A 21,936-nucleotide genomic window follows, 5' to 3' on the forward strand; every position below is an offset into this window, starting at 1 on the left:
AAAAACCTTTTTAGGCCAGCAATCCTGAGTGAGGCTTTACCTGGGTTTTCCTCGTTCACGTCACGCAAATAACAGGATAGTACTTAACCTAAAAGGTTCCAGGCTACTTATTTCTTTTTCCACTACCAGTAGTGTGATCGTCGAACGACGTTAGCCTCACACATAATTGGCTTAGGCCATAGAAAACACTAATACCTAGAAATATAATTCTTAAGTTCTAACATCGAACTTTCATTCTAGTTAAAAATAAACTATTTATTTTTACTTATTTATCTATTAGTACTTTTAGTTCGCACTGTATACATTTTTTTCAGAACTCGACATTTTACCCACAAAGAAATTATTTAACTTGCAACAGGAAATTATTATAAAACATTTAACTCTCTTAAACAATGCTAACCTTTAAGTTTATTTATTTACTAACAGTATTATACATAGCTACTAAAAGCATTTTAACACTGGAAAATGGAAAATGATTTCTGGTAAATAAGTGAGCTAGGAGCTATATATAAAGGAATTATCCCGGAAATTACCTGACAGGATTACGGAGAAACTTTAATCTAGATAGATGCCATAGCATTCAAATCCAGAAACTTCCAATTACCAAAATAGAAAACTAATTGTTCACCTACACCACGTCTGATCATTTTTCTTTTCAAATGTAAAAAATTCTTTTATGAAAATCATCTGGATAATGGGGACAAAAACATTATTAGAATTTCAATAATGTTCTACTGACTGTCATTTACTGTAACTTGTAAGGAATATTTTATGACTTTTCACTGTTTACAAAGAGGTATTAAACCCTAAGAATACGTAGCTTCCGAGTAATTTTAGATTTTAAAAAAAAAACACTAAAAAAACACGCAAGGCTTCAGAAAGTTTCTTTAAAAATAAAATTCAATTTCTTTCTAATTACTTTTACTACTCCTATACCAAATCTGGTAGTACCTTGGTAAATTCAAATGGTAAATTAAAGGTACCTTGGTACTGCTTTCTGTCACTATGTTTTGAATGTTTTGTACATGATTTTTTTTCTGTATAATCTACTTTGTTCATTTTAAACTGTGACGGACTTACTATTATCTTAATCAATAAATCCCTAAATAATATTCTTGACAAAGGCAGCAACATAGATTTATGAAACATAACGTAACACTATTCAACATTCAAGAAAATCGTTAGTATATATATACGGGTGTTACATTTGGACGAATAGAGATTGTTATAGAGTTGTAGTTATTGGGTTAAGATATATCAAACTGTCTCGAAACAAAACCGTTTGTCTGTATATTTTAGTAAACACTAAATTCGTTACATATACATGATACCACAACTCAGTGATAGCGAAAAATGTGGCGTAACGGGCGTTACAGCAATTGAACATGCACTTCCGGATGCATATAAAGTTAAGCCAAACTCGGCGAATGTCCAGCTTAAAATTTGTTTTCAATTATATGTGTACTTTTCTGAAAGTATGTTGCTGTAAATATTGCAAACAGAAATTTCGTAAGTGTAATGGCTTTGATTTTAAAAATTGTTCAATACTGTAACAGGTGTTACACAGTGCGAATGAACTTGAACTAACTTCACTTTTAATGAACATATTATGTAAACACATATTATGTACACTACCGGCTTTTATTATAAAATCCTACTATAAACAGTATTTTATAAATATACTATACAGATAATTTCTCTAAGTTGCAGGGTTGGATATAGGTCGTCTTTGACCGAGAGGTCGCTGACAGGATCTCCACAGAGCCCCGAAGTAGGCTAGGCCAGGACAAAGGAAAAGCCAAAAGTTCTGAAGCAGACTAGGGCCTAGGGTTAGGTTACTCCTAATGTTCCGTTGCAAACAATAGGAGGGGCACCAGAGAACTGGTACAGGTCTGCTGTCGGCCATCAAATTTATAGGGATCCTCGGACGACGGTTGCGCTGCTGCTCCGTTGTCGTCGTCTGCTTCGTGGAAGGAGCCAGAAGACCGTCATCTGCAGGTGATAGTGGATCCATCTGGTGTGTAGAATCCTCTTGAAAAACCATGTGGTGGTGTTTGTAAACAAAAGCGTGAAGTTAGTTGTATACAACACCACGTGGGACATTACAATATCATCTCAATCTAAAGACCTTTCTCTGTCTCTTTCCAGACGTTGACGCTGTTTGTTGCTAGCACGTGATCGCAAGCAGGATTTCCCAAATGGCAGGGAGCGAGGTTTCGTTTCACCAGCGTGCTGTGATTGAATTTTTTATTAAAGAGGACCAATCTGCTTCTGAAATTTACCACAGATTGCAGCGTGTCTATGCAGCGTGCGAAACACTTTAAGGATGGAAACACGAGTATCGAAGTTGAGCCTCGCAGCGGGCACTTTCGAACTATCTCCACGGAACGCAACAAGGTAAGGGCTGATGAGCTAATTAAGGAAGATAGACGTATCCCTGTGAATGAAATCGCTGCAAAATTTGGTGTTGTGCATAGTGCGGTGCAAGAAATGATTCATAGCTTAGGTTATCGGAAGGTTTGTGCCCACTGGGTCCCACGTTTATTAATCGAGGACCACAAACTTCATAGACTAACCATTGCCCAAACCCTTCTTTAGAGATTTCAACATGAAGGTGTTGACTTTTTGACGAGTATTCTGACTGAAGATGAAAGCTGGTCCCATCATTTTGAACCTGAAACAAAACAACAGAGTATGGAATGGCACCACTTGAATTTGCTACCGAAGAAGAAAGCGAAGACAATGCAATCGGTAGGGAAAGTTATGGGGAGCGTCTTCTGGGATGCATAGGGTTGCATTCTGGTTGACTTTCTTGAACCTGGACAAACCATAAATTCTGCCGGCTAACTCCAGACACTTTTGAAGCTCCGTCATGCCTTGCATGATAAGCGTCCTGAAAAAAAGATCATTCTTTAACAGGATAATGCGCGTTCGCATACTGCACATGTCACTATGGAGCACATCAGGAGATTGGGTGGGAAACACTTCCACATCCTCCCTGCAGCCCCGACATGGCACCCTCCGACTACTAAACTGTAGATCCGTCTCTCATATAATCTTGGTGCTAAAAAGGGTTGTTACAGTTCAACAAACAAACCAATAAACAAATTTACTAAAATTCTGAAGTTCTGGGAATATTACTTCATCTTGAGTAAGTCACAAACGTTTCGCTGATTAATTTTGTTCGACACATGCGGCCTTCTAAAATATAGTAACTTCGTTTCAATAGTATTTTGTAGCGACAGAAGGGTTATAGAGTCAAAAGCACTGTGATACTCTTCTGTTATTTTTCGATGCTTTAGAAAGCTTTAAAAAATATATGGTGGATTATCTTTCATTTGCTATCAAGAAATTTCGAATCGCTGATAAACTATAGGGCTGCCAAAATGTCTTGATCTGTGGCGAAAATGTGAACTAAAGCTCACAACCTCGACACATCCACACGCGTTGAGCCAGTAAGGGTTCAGCTGTTGCTAAGCGAGAGAAAAGGAGTGGAATTTCTTCAACCGATAGCAGCGCTTGGAACGGAAGACTAGGATCATGTCAATATGGTATATCTTTAATTATGTTTAGTTTGATTAACTTATTATACGCTTAAAACATAACAATTAAGTACACTTCGTACCTGCTGCAGAAGCCATTGCCTCTATTTCCTTATCCAACTCGATAGCCTTAGCACGTTTTAACACTATATCTTCTAGCTTTGGGCTGGAGAATCTTTCAGGTCTTGAAATTTCTTCCTTCTTTCCATTCTGCAAAACGAAAACCCCAAGTTAAAGAGATAAAGTTTATTCTCCAGATTTTATTAACGTACTTCGTACACATTTTAAGTTCGCTTATATTTCATATTACTTCCATTTTAAAAAGAAAGGACGAAAAAACAAACAGAAAAATAAAAGGAAAGAAAAGAAAAGAACATGATATTTTTCCAGTGCACAAAATACCAGTGTATTATATTATCTATCTATTAAAATGCTAGGTTTATATATTTGTCTTCACAGAAAAAGTTTATATGTTTGGTTCCAATCTTTTCGATAATGAAATCTCAAAAACATTAAGTGCTAGAAACGTGCCATTTTCACTGGTCGATTCCAAATTTTGTGTAGATTGTCCAGTTCTAATTGAATATTTAAAAAAAACATGGCCGCTATTCCTTTATTACATTTTTAGAGGTACATTGGAAGTGTTGAAATTTTTGAATAAAGCATTATATCCTACGAGTTATACGTTGCAACACCACATACTTGTACACAGGGGTTGTACATCTCTCAGGCGTTTGTTTCATGACCAAATGATAATGATAAACGAAGGATAACCATTTCTCCAGGCTAAGATTAATCTTTATTGTTTGGACTGTTTTGCCCAATGAACATCATATATCACTGGCATTATACTTAACTGTATATTAGCGTAGGCGTCTTTGGCGTGGGAGATCCGGGTTCGATTCCCGGCGGGAGCTCATGTGGTTCGGATTCCACGTTAATCAGTAGGTCCACGTCTCATATAGCCTCGCTGCTGAAAGGGACGCTAAACTAAAATCAACTCAACTCAATTAACTGTGTATGTGATGTATTTGCTTATTACATACTGCATGCAATAAGAAAGAAAACATTAGTCACCCATGAATTAAGAATTCCAACCGGGAGTAGGCTCAAATCTTGCAAACGGTGCAATATTGAAAAAATAATCGAAAAACTCTCCCCCTTTATAATACCCCTTGTTGACTTTTACCAAGTTCTCCTTCACTTGTGTCTAAAAAGGGACATGTACAGATGTTGTGAGGAATGACAAGGAGATTTATGCTCATATGTGAATGATGCGATGTGTAGAGAGAGCAGGTTCAGCTACTTAAAATGAAAATGAGATACGTTCCACGAATTATACAACGAATAATTCAAGTTTCCTATCATTAGAATAAAGTTGAAAAAAACTCATAACTCATGAACTCCTTTTGCTGCTAAGCGGCCAGAAGATAAAGAAATTTTATCGGTTTATTTCATAAGAGTTTTTTCTTCTTCTTTTTTTCTTTTAATTAACTGCTGAAGTGTCTTGAATATGTTCAAACCATGTTCACAATATACCGGTCACTTCAGAGAATTAAAGGACTATTTAGTAAGAATATGTACTCTATAAAAAGATAATCGTAATACTGCAAATTATGGATGCGTTAAAATATCAAACAATACTTTCGAATACCTAGGATCAATATCAGACCAAAACCATATTCACGAAGAAATTAAATGTCGACTAAAAGCAGGGAATTCACGTTATTATTCAGTTAAAAACCTTTTGTCTTCGCGAATTCTGTCGAGGAATTTGAAGCTTTATATATATAAAATGATAGCCATACCTGTTGTTCTGAATGGTTGTGAAACATGGTCGCCGCAGATTGAAAGTGTTTGAGAACAAGATCCTAAGACGAATATCTGGACCCAAGAGAAACAGGAATGGTGAGTGGTGGAAAATTTACAACGAGAAACTACATAATTTATATCCTTTACCAAACCTTGTTAGGATCATCAAATCTAGGAGGCTTAGGTGGGCAGGTCATATAGCTAGAATGGAAGAAAGAAGGAACGCTTTCGAAATTTTAACTGGAAATCCAATCGGAAAACGACTATTACGAAGACTTAGGAGCAGATGGGAGGACAATATTAAGATGGATCTCGCAAAAATAGGAATACAAAGCAGCAACTGGATCCAATTGGGTAAGAACAGAAGTCAATGGAGATCTTTTGTGAATGCGGCATTGAACCTTCGGATTCCATAGGCCACAGAGTTAGAGTTAGTTATAAAAAGATAAAGTAAAACTCAATACAAAGATAAAATATTTTGTAAAAACTTGGAAAAGTTTTTTGTCAGTTCGCTGAATAATAAGTCTAATGAAGGTAGAGATGTATTTCACATCAATAAGCCACAAGACTTCTGGAACCGTGTAATCGAGCGTGATGAAAACTGCTTGCTCAAAATTGAAAAATTCGCAAAATATCATCTCTCTATGACTTACGGTTCCCGAAATATGGCTCCTTACATCTTCCGAAATCTGAACTTTTTTGGCCAATATCTGGGAAACGGTTACCAGTTCGCCAGTGGCCACCGGTTACTATTTGGAACAAAATGTTTATTATCCTCTTACGTATTGATGAACATCATCATCATCTCTCTATGACTTACGGTTCCCGAGATCTGGCTCCTTAAATCTTTCGAATTCGGAACTTTTTCGGCCAATATCTCAGGAACGGTAAGAGTGATGCGAAACATTCCATCACTTTCTCACATAGTCTGATGCTCTATCGAATGGAGGGCTCATAATTGAAAATACGAAATACGTTTCACATATTTTCCAAGGGCATACTTGAAAGAGAAAGGCTCTAGTAACAGTTTCTCTTTGTTTAGTTTTGATATCAATTGTGTATATAAACACCAGCATCGTGTGTTACGATGTGATGATGGTAACGCCACGGATTGTTACACAGGTACTATTTTTTCTTTAATAATTTTCCAGTGATTTATTCTTCTGTGCTTTCCAATACACTTAACTGTGTTTATCTCACACAACTCTGTTAAGGAAAGCAACTGCTTCAGAGTGCGAGGGAACATTTCGGTTTCAATATACGTCTGCACAGCTGCTGTACAAGGTAGAAAAATATCGTACGGAAAAGTTAATTAAGTACATTAAGATATGCAATTTATAGCTTGCATTCATGAAAGTATGAGCATGATATAAACTTTAACTTACAATGAATAATGTCATTTTCTATTCTTCTGTAAAATGGTTAGTGCATTCATGATTTCCCTAATATGGAGTAAATCAATTCGAAATCAAAGATTTCATATTTGTTTTGCACATGTAATTTTCAAAGCTGACGAATACCCTGGAAACTGTCAATTTTGCTAAATAGTATCGCACAAGTGTTACAATTCACCCAAACAAACTAAAACACTGTCCATAAAATCTTTCAACGTAAAAATTGAATCGACGAGGGTAAATGTTCTTAGGTAATAAAAGATGGTAATAGGTTTAGGTAATACAATAATAATACAGACATTTTAGGTAATGAAGTCTGTACATTTACCGAGACATGATCTGTTTATACAGCATGTAGATTGACAGGAAGTATGGATAGTAGTTGAGGAATTCATGTTATGCCTCGGTAAGTGTACAGACTCCAAAAAAAAAAAAAGTCTGTATTATTATTCTATTACCTAAATCTTTCGCAGACATGTGCAGAAAAAAAAAAAAATCTAATTGGAACTTACAGAAGTACTTTTTTTTTATATGTTACATTACACATTCAATATCTGGGCATTATGATAAACAAAATTTAAATATAAACTAATTACTTGCTGAGCAAAACAATATTTTTCATTAAAATGCAACACAACAAAAAGCTTCTACTTATGGAAAACAAATTTTTTTTTAAAAAAAATCGACAGTTGTAAGAGCAGAATATACTACAATAAACATGTATCAAGTGCGTACAAAATAAATGAATAATTGAAATTTTACTTTTTTATAGGCAAAAATACCAACCTTTGTCTCTTTGATACTGAAACGAAAAGCAGGTAAATCTTCAAAATCATCGTCTGAGTTGCAGTCCATTGTCTCAGCAACTCCCTTTAAAATATTAAAACAAGAAAAAGCATTATTACTGAATGTTGAAAGCATGCGAGTTCAATTAACACTTAGAAAATTATCAAAAAGCTTCAAAACATTAAATCCACTGCACCACTCGGCAACTTTATGGCCCTGACTTATTTTCCTTCTGTGACCCCTGGACTGAATTTCATTTTTATTTTAGATATTCACTGTACATCATTTATATTGGTTATCTACAGTTAACAAATAACTTTCCGGCGAGAGCTTATGTAGTTCGGATCCCACGTTAAGTTGTAGATTCACGTCTCATAGCCTCGCTGCTGAACGAGACGCTAAACTCGCAAATCAAATCAAACAAGTGACTGACGCTTCATTGTAAGTACCACCTAAAAGTAATCGATTTGCTACCAGAAAAACAAATCTCAGGAATAAGAATTACGGATTAAAATAAAACTTCGGAATATAATATTAGACCCTAGTAAGGTCTACAGATCAACTAAGTACAAACATAAAATCACAATGCATTAAAACAAAAAATATCATGCCATTGGTAGCTACTTATATACCGAGATGTAGTAACCTTCAGTGCGAAAACGTGACTTCTGTTTCTCATCACACCTAGCTTAAGGTATAATTTATGCTTCCCCTGATTTATTGCTCCAAAGGAGTTCCCATTTTTGTTCTACATACCGTATTTAAAATAATGTAGGGATGTACCGATATATAGATATCGGTGTCGGTGATATTGGCCACTTTTAGGAGTATTGGTATCGGTACCGGCAACTAGACATCGTTATTTAGCGATACATTTTCCGAACTATTTTCAATTTGTTTAATATTAACAGTGACACTTATATTTCATCGGTTTCTTTCAGACTTAAAGTTGATCTAAATTATTATCAATTTTGCAACTGATTTCTTTATGGCTTTGATTTGCACTACTCGTACTCGACTGATATTTTTAGTCCCTCGATGCCAAAATAGTGGTGAAGAAAAGCCAAAAGTCCTCAGTCAGGATCATGGGCGCCCGAAGAAAATTTTCTACGGGGGACCATTCCATGGTTGCTATATTACGATTGGTATTTAATATAAGTGTTGCTATATTACATATACATTTTCGTGAGCCAGGGGTCTCACCTTGCCTCCCCCTTCCGGCGCCCATGGATAGGATAACAGACCCGTAATTTGAATCCCAAACAAGACAGAGGTTTCCATTCAGAAGAAAATGCTATAGAAGAAACCCACAAGACGCTCAGATTGTCATTATTATCTCTTACTTACTGGTTAAAAACAATTAGTTCTAAAGTTGGTACATAGTTTTATCGTTTTCGACTTCGCTTAAATAACCCTATTATTTTTTATGGTATACACAGCAACACCTGGTTCAGCACGCATAATTTTGTACACAATAAAAATTTGCAACGGTAATATCCGTTTGCACTATATATATGTAATAGAGACTAGTAAGTATAATGTAACTATCAAAGTACATTATCACTCTAAATATCAATCACTGACTCTTAGAATTACGTTTACACTATATAAGTATTTGCTGCCTTTTAGTTCATTTTATGTGAGTTAGATTAAATTTAGAGGAATATTTTTTTGTGTGGAGCCTAATATGAAATTCTGCTTTTTGTTTTTGTATGTCAAATTTTGGCCTTATATAAGTTCAGTTTACAAAACTAAAGCCATAAACGGACATTTTGGTAAGATATTAGTTTAGCGGAAGCAAAAATATATTATTTACAGAGTTTATTCTTGCTTTAGAGTTATATCGTGTCAATATACTTGAAATGGGCAAGTTGCGTATAACATCTTAACCTTCTCCCGCTCAAATTTTTAATGGTCTCAATAAATGCTACGCATACAAATAGAGTGATAAACTTGTTCCACGTAACCTCTTAAGCTCCAAAAACGTTACTAACTGAAGTTTATAAATTATGCATTACTTCTAAGTGACAATTATGTTCCATTAAGTCTAACTACTACAACATTTTCAGAATGGTTCTTGGTATCATTATAAATTTTTTTACCAAAACATTTTTATCGTAGAACAATTAATAGTTCTACAAAAAAAAAAAAAAAAAAATCGTTCAAACTAGAAAACTCATTGTGATCACAAATTTGCCCTTTTTCTTTTCCATCAAGTGCCTAGTTACTGTTGATTATTGAACTTACCATAATTTTATTTTCTTCAGGATGTTTTTTCACATGTTATAATGCGAAAAAAAAAAAAGGTGAACGTAATGCTATTTCTTCACTAAAGTTGATATATTGAAAAAAAGAACAAAATTTCCCAGGCAAGAAAGTTGATTTTTTTTTTCTCAAAAAGTAATTTTTCTTCTGAGCCCTTGTATCTCGAAGTAGGACGATACTAATACTTAAATCTCACCTGAATAATGTTCGTGTTTTTGTAGCCTATATTTCAAGTGATTCTCGCGGGTTTTATTCGTCAGAGGTTAGACTTAAAACTCTCTTCTATGCAGGTCTTCACAAACCTTTTTTGTAACTACAGTGGAGTGTGTATATATACACATATTGTGACCATAGATTATATATATATCGGGTGTTCTAAAAGTGGCGCCCACGGACCACAGAGTACATTCTACAAGTCATAATAAAGCAAAAATATATATATATTTGTATACCTTTGTCTGGAGACACGAATTGCACTTTGTGGCAACATCGTAAGTAAAGAACTATAGAGTAGATCTACTATGGTTGCATCGATTTTTTCAAGATAGCAGCTAAAGTCGATATAGATTAAAACGAGCATTACTTATTAGTGTAGCAATCGATTTAATTGTTTGATGTGTTTGTAGAGTGATGCTGAAGGAAGCCCCGGAAAACAAATCATCATATAACATTTTCGCTTTGTTTTGGCCTGTAGAATACTGCCGTCCTAAGCGAAAAGATCTTAACTCCACATTTTTCGAAAATCGAGATATTGGTATGGGAATGTTCGTAGTACAATTCTGCATCTATCTAAAATGAAATTGACGTGGTTTGACCAATAGGTACGGGGTAATGACGTCATGAATGTTTACCTTATGTTCAAAACTGTAACTGAAACTAAGCAAAAAGATCTTAAGTGGCAACTCATAAGCAAAAATATTTAACTGTATTACCACACAAATTTTAGATCGTGAAAATATATTTAATAAAGTTTTACTGAAATACAACAAATTTTAACGTACAGCCTAAGCCAAAACGCGTTTTGTTTATTTTCTCGATAGTATGTGAAATGGAGTTAAGGCCTTTTTCGCTTCGCACGGCAGAATAGTGCTCTATGGTCCTTGAGCGCCATTTTTAGAACACCCGATATATATCACTGTAGTTACCAAAAAAAAAAAAAAAAACTACATGAAGACCTATATAGAAGGAAGACTTAAGGCTAAGCTCCAATGAAAAGAGCCAGCGGGATGTACTTGAAATATAGTCACAAAAACACCTGAAAGGAACATCATTCAGGTAAAATTTTATAATTATTATTATTGTGTGTTCCATACGCTCAATATTCAATTATAGGTCCATACTAGTACGATACACAGTGATAGGATAGGACACGCAACACTATGTCCACGTGATGCTGCAAACTCATAAATCACATATAGTTTGCCTGTTTCCAATTTAACTGCCTCTAACAGCACGGGTAATATGCCAACTGAGTTTTACTGACAAAGTTACACCAGGAGCCGCGAATGGTAGATAAGTAATATTGTGCACGATAATGGCACTTGTTATCAAGAATTTTCGAAGACTTGTGCCATCATTTCATCATAGCTATTAGATTTGCAGAAGATGCTTATAGATAAAGATACCTGGGCTCATCCCCCACTACTTCCAGCATGGATCACCGTGATGCGTTTCTCCTCCATTGACTTCACCTTTAAAATATATTTACTGGTACCGTCAACCAGGGTTTGAAAAAACCCGGGCTTTTTTGAAAAAGCCCAACCCACCTGGGCCTATATGAGTTTTTCGGGTATTTTCGGGTTTAATTGGGTTTAATCGGGTTTTTTCGAAATATTTCAATGTCTTTGGGGTAAAAGTGTTAAAATGTGATTTATATTTCAAGATTGTCATTGTCACAACTTGCAACAATTTTCTACTCACTGCTGTTTTGAAAAAAATGGCCGCCATTTTGAAATTTTACATTCGATCGCTGAGAAAATCTATACAGCAAATTTAGCATATCTCGTTCTTCCACCGTCAAAATTTCTACTTAAAAGACTGAAAATTGTGCTTCGTAGTGTGGATACTCGCTGGTTTGAAAAATGGCCGCCATTTTGATATTTTACGTTGGTATGCCGCCAAAATCTACACAGGAAATTTACAGCGTCTCATGCTTGTACTCTGAAAATTTTAACTTAAAAGGCCGAAAGTTGTACCATGTAGTGTGTATGGTAGAGGCAGACAAACGAGTTGAGTTGATTTTGTGCTTAACGTCTCTTTCAGCAGCGAGGCTATGAGACGGGACCTACTGATCAACGTGGAATCCGAACTACATGAGCTCCCTCCGGAAGCAAACCCGGGTCCCACGCCGAAGACGCGTACACTAACTGCATAGCCATGAAGAAGCTCGGCAGACAAACGAACAAATGTAGATCAAGTCATCCAGAAGCCTGACTGACGTTCGCCAAATATGAATAACAAAAGGAGTCTATTAATTTAAAACAAAGATACAATTCATGTTGTATGAAATAAATAAATGTTTTAAAATGTCTTATTTGAAATTATCATCTTCCAGCGTAAATAAACCTGTCATATTTTCTCCATGAGAATACGGGACACCTCAGATTCCCTCCCCCTCAACTTTCCAACACAATGCAATGAACTGTAGTCTGGTTATGAACAAAAGTATAATAGGCCGCGATGGCTCAGCGGTAAAGCGTTCACCTCTAGTGCATGGGGTTCCTAGTTCGATCCCAGCTCAAGCCAAGTGAGCTTTGTGGTGGACAAACACCTTGTGCATGAGTTTTCTCGGGATTCTCCCACTTTCTTCATTCCGTCATTTCATTCATTTCTCATCATCACCGTCACCTAGACTAAAAGATTTCATTTTATTTATTTATTTTTCAAGAATATAATAGGCGAAAGTTCACTAAACAGCAGCTGCTTTTCTCTGTTCGTACTCTGCAATTAATTGTACAGACTGAAGATGCTTAAAAACTTAAGATGTGCTATAAAAATGCTTTACAGGAAAACACTATGCAAATTATTTTAATCAGTGGTACAATATACCTTCAATATTCTTCGCGCGTTTAGCAATATTTATTTACATGGCTGTACTTGCCAAAATTACGTTCGTCAGTTTAATCTGATGAAAAGCTGATTTTTCTCCTTGTGTCGTGTGTAATTGTCAGGACCAGATTTACATTTTTCTAAGACCTGGACCAAAGCACAATTCTGTGCCCCTGGCCTCTGAAAAAGATTATAATTCTTGTTAACTTATCTAATGTGTTGCTGGAGCAAAGGTCAGTCATCTTCCCTGTGTTTGTAAATGTAGAAACACTCAAAGCTTTTTTTTTTTTATATATATATATATATATATATATATATATATATATATATATATATATAATGTTCCGGAGAGTATCCGAGTTTCCATCAAGTGCAATGGAAAAAGCAGCATTGCAAATTTCGCTCGCTGTCAAGTCGAACAGGGTTGTGTAATAACATCCTCGAAACTGTTACATGCAACAGCGTACTGTTCATTCACTAATTACAGGATACTCAGCCAATGTCAGAATTTTTTGTTTTTCACTTTTCGAATAAGCTGATATTGATAGCAGAAATGAAACGGAGTTAAAATACGGGACATTTCCCTGTCCCGACTAAATTTACGGGGCGTGGGACACTCGGGCCCAAAACGGGACTGTCCCGTTTCTTACGGGACGTATGGCAGGCTTAAGCGTAAAAGAAATAGTTTTATTGTTGAAGTATTCATTTCCGATCCTTCTGCGTTTAATTCGGGAATTCCCCGAGCATTTCTTTCACGGCGTGTACATTAAAACTTCCACTAGTACGGAAATTTGAACTCAATACTTGAAATAGTAAGCGTTACATAGTCTTCGGAACCCTGAGCATTAAGCTTCTTAAATTTGACAAGAATTTTTACGCTATTGCTGGTGTTGATTCTACAGAATGCTTATTTGAAGAGTAGCAACAAATGAGTGAACTAAACTGTTATTGTTGGAAAACCAAATTTTAGTTGAAGAAATTTATGTTTTACATCAACGGTAAGAAATAATACTAATAGTTTTACTAATGTATTTACATATGTACTATTAGTACTGGCACCTATGACCTTAAACCCGTCAAACGTATGAATGATAATGTCCCTCGGTGTAGCCAAGTCGACGAGCACACTGCTCTCGGAAAATATTTTCTAAAGTACAAAATTGCTTATTTTACTTCAAATAGGCTATAAGCATAATCCATACATTAATTTGTTCTATAACTATCTGAAGCTAAGGTAAGTTTTTTTTCTTTCTTTAAATTCATTTAGTGCATTCAGAACTTTATAAAAGTCCTATGCTGAATGTTGTTGTATACCTTAACGTGAAAGCCTCTAATTCGCCCAAGGAAAGTCTAAAATTGATAAAAATCACTTACAATGTGATCACCCTAGTTGTACCAATAATATACTAACAAATAGGTCAAAAACCCAGGTGGTTTAAAGTGTTTATTTTCAGGTGGGTCCAACCCGAAAAAACTCACCGGGTTTTTTCGGGCTGGGCCCACTTGGGCAAACCCTGCCGTCAACCAATATCTTCTGTAGACCCTGATGTCAGATCAAATTTCGGACAGGAGAACACTCTTTTAACCTCCTGCCGAAGCTCCTTTAGTCACTGGGCCGATACCAGTACTGCCAACCCACAATTTTCGCTGATTCCATCATTAAAGTTCTCTCTTTAAGGCGATGAAAACAAAACTGGTTGTTTAGCAGCTCTCAAAGCAGTTTGAAAAAAAAAAAAAAACGTGTTTTTCTTTAAAAAAAAAAACTCACCTCAGCCCACATGGGCTTTTTCGGGTTTAACTGGTTTTTTTCGAAATATTTCGATGTCTTTGGGGTAAAAGTGTTAAAATGTGATTTATATTTAAGGATTGTCATTGTCACAACTTGCAACAATTTTCTATTTACTGCTGTTTTGAAAAAATGGCTGCCATTTTGAAATTTTACATTGGGGGGCCGAGAATATCTACATAACAAATTTAGAATGTCTCGTGCTTCCACTCTCCGAAAATTGCACCTTGTAGCGTGGATACCCGCTATTTTGGAAAAAAAGCCACCATTTTGAAATTTTACGTTAGCATGCCACCAAAATCTATACAGTATCTCGTGCTTGTAGCCTGAAAACTTAAACTTAAAAAACTAAAAGTTGTACCCTGTTGTGTGTACGGTACAGGCAGACAAACTAACAAATGTAGATCGAGTCATCCCAGGAGCCTCAGTCACGATAGCCAAATATGAATACCAAACATATTTATGTAACACAAAGATATAATTCATGTTTTATAAAATAAATGTTTCAAAATGTCTTACATGAAATAAATATTTTCCAGCGAAAAATAAATAGCTTCATTGTTGAAGTTCACTTCCGATATTTTGTGCGTTCAATTTCGGGAATTTCCGAGCTCTTGTTGTAAGACGGTTCTTTCTCGAAAATTAATTTAAAACAATTAACAAAAATATAATTCATATTTTATAAAGTAAATTTTTCAAAATGTCCTAAATGAAATTAAATATCTTCCAGCGCAAAATAAATAATTTTATTGTTGAAGTATTCACTTCGATGCTCTGTGCATTCAATTGCGGGAATTTCCCGAACACTTCTATCACGACGGGTTCTCCCGAAAATTCAGCTCTCTTCACTGTATATCGAAACTTACACTAGTACGGAAATTTGAATTCAAAATCTGAAATGATTCCCGGCGGGAACTCATGTGGTTCGGATTCCACATTAATCAGTAGGTCCACCTCTTATATAGCCTCGCTGCTGAACGGAACGTTAAACTCAAAATCAACTCAAGATCTGAAATGGTAACCGTTACGTAGTCTTCGAAACTCCGAACATTAAGCTCCTTACATTTGACAATAATTTTTACGGTATTGCTGATGTTGATTCCACAGAATGCTTTTTGTAGAGTAGCAACAAATGACAACTAAACTGTTGTTGTTGGAAAACCAAATTTTACTGAAGAATACCTGTGTTACCATTAAAGGCAAGGAATAATACTAATACTTTAACTAATGTATTTACATATTTACTGGTAGTGCCGGCACCTATGACCTTAAACTCGTCAAATTTTATGAGGATTTTATCCCTCGGCGTTGCCTAGTCGGGGAATACACTATTCACGAAAAGTATTTTCTAAAATATAAAATTGCATATTTTACTTCAAATAGGCTATAAGCATAATCCATACATTAATTTGTTCTATAATTACCTCAAGCTAAGGTTTATTTTTTCTTTCTTTCTTTCTTTCATTTAGTGCATTCAGAACTTCATAAAGGTCGTATGTTGAATGTTGTTGTATACCTTAACGTGAAAGCATCTAATTTGCCCAAGGAAAGTCCCAAATCTGATAAAAATCATTTTCAAGGCGATCATTTTAGTTGTACCAATAATATACTAACAAAAAGCTCAAACACCCAGGTGGGTCCAACCCGAAAAAAAAACATTGTTTTTTTTTCGGGCTGGGCCCACTTGGGCAAACCCTGTCTAAAATCGTTGCTTCCATTTCAGACACTTTAATAGTTACACATGATTGGCAATTGTTCTTTACTATAAAACCGACAAATCTCTCACTCTTTGACAGGGTTGGCTGGTTTAAACCAAGGTGGTTTAAACCATGGTTTAAACCAGCTGGTTTTTTCAAAAAAACCAACTGGTTTAAACCAAAAAACAAAAAATGTTCGTAAAAGTGTAAGTGTTTGTAAAATCTTGATAAACACACATTTGTGGGTTATCACGTTTCACTCCGTATATTATTCGTATTATATTCAGACTTAAATTCCCCATTCATTACTCAAAAAGATTATACTACAAAAGCAACTTCTTTTTACAAGTTTATTTTGTGATTTTTTGTAGTTGTTATTATTGTCATGTAATTGCAATCGAAGAAAAATTCTAAATATTGTTTTGCTTCAATGTTTACTATTGATAAAATACATCGAAAATGCCGTACTTTTTTTTTTTTGTGTGTGTGTGGGGGAGGGGGGGGTCATACAGACTCCACGAGAGGCATTTAGTGAAATAAGTATCTTTGGTATCTATTTATGTATAAATGAGTTTGAGCCAAAGTGGACTCAAATAATTCGTATCTTTATTCACTTTTCTTATTGATATGCAGATTAAGTCGGTGTATTTCTTTAATTTGGACCAATAAAAATCGTTGTTAAGTAAGAACTAATTAGTTCTTCTGTACTCCGTAGTACTTTGAAATTGTTCATATGTAATTCTGTGTAATGGTTTCACTTGTGCAACTGTTTATCTTTTTGTCCTTCTGAAATGACTCTTGACAGTTATATTAAGAAGCATGTAAAGATCAGTATAACGTATTTTTTTTTTATCAGGATTCCTTCGTGAGTGAGTCGGCAGACGTATCGCATTTGTGGCCAATTAGTCCTGGATCTGAGTTCAACTGGAGGACAATTTCTCTCGGATGTAACTCGAGAAGCGGTTTTTATTCTGCTTTAAGCTTATGTGACCCCTTCCAGCATAACCCGGTTGTTGCATAATAACATCAAGGCGAAATAAACTTATTTCTGTCCATATATGATATGAATATATAGAGCAAATCATTTAAACCATAAAAACCTGGTTTAAACCAAAAAAAACGTTTTTTTTTAATAAAAACCATGGTTTTTGCCAACCCTGCTCTTTGAAACTGTTTCCTGCGTAATTTAAAAATCCTGACTGCTTCCGAAATTGTACTCTTTCCTAAATAATTTATTACAATGTGGCCGTGCACATTGCACACAAATGTTTTACTTTGTTTAAAGTGTTTGTTACACTTTTCTTTGAATGGTAGGAGCTCGATTACTCGGAATTATTTGAAGATTCACATGCATCAAAATTCGTACGAGAAATTTGATTATTTGATTTATGTCTCAACTTCTCTACTTTTTTATTTCAGAAGTATTTAGGTCTACTGATGGAGAAAAAAAAAAACACACACACACACATACATTGTAAAACGTCGAATATAAAAAAAATTAAAAAACGAAGACACACTGTTTTTATAGTCAGACTATGCTGAGAAATCAGAATGAGAAATGGGGTAAATACGTTGAAACATCCTTATTAATTTTTTCAGCAGGTCAACCTAGAGACTACACTTGAACTCGAAGGACTTGTTTGCAATATCCCTCTCATGTAGTAAAGGAACATGTATGTTACCGGTACTTCATGGGTGTCAACTGCTAATGGGTGACCCTTTGATGCCAACTGCTAATGGTTTGCAAGCCTCGACTTCACCAATTAGAATTTGTGATAAAGATTTTTATTATTATTTATTTATTTATTTTTAATCGGTACATTGCCAACCAAAGAGTAAAGTACTAACATGAAGGTTTAGTAAAGAAATACACAGACACTATGTACTTCTTCATCAGAGTATACATGAAATATTACTGTAAACGCCTTTCTGCACTACTGCCATCCATATAACACTAACTATAAATAAATAATATATACATCAGTATGACATCAGCAGCAAACGTTCTCTGATTCTGTCCTTGTCTGGTTTTGGTGTACTAAAACTAGTAGATGCCTCCAAAAGAATTCTTTGGCCTACTTTACTCCCCTAATAAATTAAAAGTGGAGTAGTTATTGATAGATGTTCCAAATATTAGAAGTTTACATGAGTTTCCTTCTTAATTTTGTATTGCAAAGTTGTCAAGACTGAATCAACATTTAGTAGTGCTTTACAAGACTTTAAGACTGAGTTTACAAAGTTAAAATATTTCATTTTCAACTTTATATACGAATATCGACTTTCTACTACAAATTTTCGACCAAATGAAAATGAAAATAACCAACACACAACTGAGAAAACTGAGTTTTAGAAATAAACTATAGTATAAACAAAGAGAATACTCCAAATGCCAGAAACTTATTTATAAACATTTAGTTACTATGCGAAAATATATAAGTAGTACAATGGTGTTGACTAATATTAAACATATTAAGCGTTGCGCATCTTGAGCGCTGACCTACGTGAGAATCTTTTATTGATCATAATGTTTATATTTGATCAACCACTCCTTAAAGTTCTTAGAACTAAAATTAATACACTCCGCAGATAATCTAAGATAATGGAAAGTTCAACTAAACCCAACAAAACAGTGCCGACTGAACTATACATTTCTACTGTATTAGAACAGAGAAACATATCTCAAATAAATACTTAAAAAGTAAGTGAAGAAGTACGAACGATCTCTATCTATAATAGAAAAAGGAAACAGTGTGCGAAATAATAAATTTTAAACCAGAAGATGTAGACTTAAGTTCATGCATTATCCCAGGAGAAACTATGCCTTACGCAAATTATGTCCCCGGATCACGAAATCAATCTAAAGCAAAGTTATCTTCTCTGGCACTACCTAACATTATGTCCCTTCCTTCCATTCATTCGGGTTCAGGTCATAGTTCATCATTTTCATATTTAAAATCCACCACTGACCTATGAATCCTATATCTATAATTCTCTCATACAATGTCATAAATTTTGGTTGCAAATAGGGACACCGTTCTTTATAAAGTCCACATTCTTTACTACAGCTGTCTTGCATAATTATAGAAAAAACGCCGAAATTTACTCTGCGAAGCTGACGTCTAATGTATAACTTCTCCACATTATTGAGATATTGCTCTGTAAATGGATTCCGAATATTTTCACCAATCAGGAGGAAATCAGACTCACTTTTAAGCACCAGGTCTCGAAAACTCTGCTCATCAGGATTTTTGTAGAAACAATAGCCGATGAAGCCAAGGCCTGTGATAATAATGGTCGTTCTAAGAGGGTTTCCTTGAGCTATAAGAGTATTATCTACCACAACATCTTGATAATCTAAATAAATATTTCTGCAGTAATTTCCCCACTTATAAATCCTTGAATTTTCATGAACTTCAGGCAATTTATCAATTAATCTTCCTCTCCACTCTTCCATCTTCCCCAGGATTCTAAAGATTCTATATTTAAGCACATTTACATTGCTTCCAATGAACATAATTTTGTATGTGGCTATGTTATCCTTTATGAATTTCTTCTAGAACTTATTTCACATTTGCAACATACATCATGCAAAATTCATTTAACTGCAGTAACTCACGCAGCTATCACACTAGGCCCCTTGTTTATTATTATATTCGATTCGTCCCAAATTACAATATATATTAACGTTTAATATAATTACTTTACTGTAAGTACTAGTCAACATTGACTTTTTGGACACAATTTTTTTCTTAATTACTTAGGTTTTCTCCTCAAATTACGTATCCGTATTTTGCACTGAACTGTCCCGAAAATGTCTCATGTAATTTTATTGTTACGTAAATGGGTTTGCACATAGCCCACCCTCACTACAAGACTAAACCCTTAAGAGTTAGTTCATCAGTTACAGTGTATTAATCTTACCATTTGTTTTATATGCAAACAATTCTTCAATTTTTCTTACAAATTTCACACTACTTAACAGCAAATTACCACTATTATCTGCTATTACAGTTGAAAACTACCTCTTCTTTAGAAAACAACTATGCAACGCACTTTGTTGCTTCTATGTTTTCAGTGTTGTCAAAAACTTCATGTATCCAATGCCAAGAAAATACCACCAAAAAGTCAAAGATCAGGGAAATTAAGGAAAGTCTGTTAGCACCAGCACCATGAGAGTCAGCATAAGTACTTCTACACCTTTCAAAATATCATTAAATAATTTATATGATGTAACCGGCGGTCAATTGATGTTATTAGATACAACCTTCGCAAAAAGTGCGGAGTACAACACTACGCCAAACTGACATCAGTGCCGGCATATGGACGTTAAAAGTGGGGGGTATGACATGATCTGAATATTTGTATATCAATGCTAATTTTCCTGCTTGTTTCTAAAACATTGTTTGACGAAAGGTTGTATAACTAATAGGATACTATCTTTTTTAGTTAAAATGCCGTACATCGTATTTCATCTTCTATTAAGTAATTTGACAAGAGCAACGCAAGTAGGTACTAGCCTTTTGTACCGCGCCTACATTGCTTCCGAATGCGAATGTGAATGCGAACTGCGAATTCATGTTCCTGTACCAGATCCGAAGTTTTACAAATGCGAATCAAGTTGCAATGTCTCTTTCGAAGTTTTAACGTGAAATATTTTTGATTGAATATATTAATGTTCGTGTATTAATTAAATATTCATATTTTAAAAACAAAACAAAGAAAAATATACATACCTTCCACTCCAAGTTCCTTGCTTACATCTGCCCATAATTTGTTCACATTTTGTCGTTTCTGGTAATCTGGATGAACTTGGTTCCACAATAGAACTTATTAAAAACACAATTTATTAAAGCATCAACATCTATTTCCATCTTTTTTTTTATTTTTTATCTCCGCACCTCGCAACGTCGTCTACTTTCACTCGAAACAAACTTTCTCCTCTCAGGTATCGTTCAATTCCTCTGTAGACGACTATTCGCACGAATTCGGACGAATAATCCCAGCAGGTTGGGATCGTTCGCATTCGCATTCGCATTTCGTCGGTTTTCGCAATTCGCAGGTTGGAACTAATCGATGCACTCCAACTTTTTTACACGTGCTGGAAAATTCGCATTCGCATTCGGAAGCAATAGAGGTGCGGCCTTAAACAAGGAAGGCGTAGGAAGAGACTTTGGGCCTAGGACAAATCTGCCAATGACCAAATGCGCCAATCGTGAAAATGGACAAATCTGCCAATGGACAAATCCGCCAATGGACAAATCTGCCAATTGACAAATCTGCCAACTACCAAATCTGCCAATTACCAAATGTGCCAAACGCGAAAATGACCAAATGCGCCAATTGTGAAAATGGACAAATCTGCCAATTACCAAATCTGCCAATTACCAAATGCGCCAAACGCGAAAATGACCAAATGCGCCAATTGTGAAAATGGACAAATCAGCCAATTGACAAATCTGCCAATTGACAAACCTGCCAATTACCAAATGCGCCAAACGGGAAAATGACCAAATGCGCCAATCGTGAGAATGGACAGATCTGCCAATGGACAAATCTGCCAATTGACAAATCCGCCAATTACCAAATCTGCCAATGGACAAATCTGC

At 35.2% G+C, this 21,936-nt stretch overlaps 1 protein-coding gene across 2 annotated transcripts in view; it reads right to left on the reverse strand.

The window, feature by feature from the left end:
• The window catches only part of LOC145690017 (SMC5-SMC6 complex localization factor protein 2-like), a 96,474-nt gene extending 76,065 nt beyond the window's left edge, over positions 1-20,409 (reverse strand). Inside the window, exons 1-3 of one of the 2 annotated variants that reach the window (XM_081764509.1) lie at positions 20,252-20,409; positions 7,535-7,618; positions 3,626-3,752 (exon numbers count right to left, since the gene is read on the reverse strand). In XM_081764509.1, coding sequence (XP_081620635.1) covers positions 3,626-3,752; positions 7,535-7,618; positions 20,252-20,254 — 214 coding nt within the window. In that variant the 5' untranslated portion in view covers positions 20,255-20,409. Of the gene's footprint in view, positions 1-3,625; positions 3,753-7,534; positions 7,619-19,537; positions 20,214-20,251 lie in introns of those variants that run through there. The other variant, XM_081764504.1, reaches the window with a different exon arrangement.
• Between the last annotated feature and the right edge of the window lie 1,527 nt (positions 20,410-21,936).

Source organism: Thermobia domestica, chromosome 1 (assembly GCF_964235325.1).
Source record: "Thermobia domestica chromosome 1, izTheDome1.hap1.1, whole genome shotgun sequence".
NCBI lineage: Eukaryota > Metazoa > Arthropoda > Insecta > Zygentoma > Lepismatidae > Thermobia > Thermobia domestica.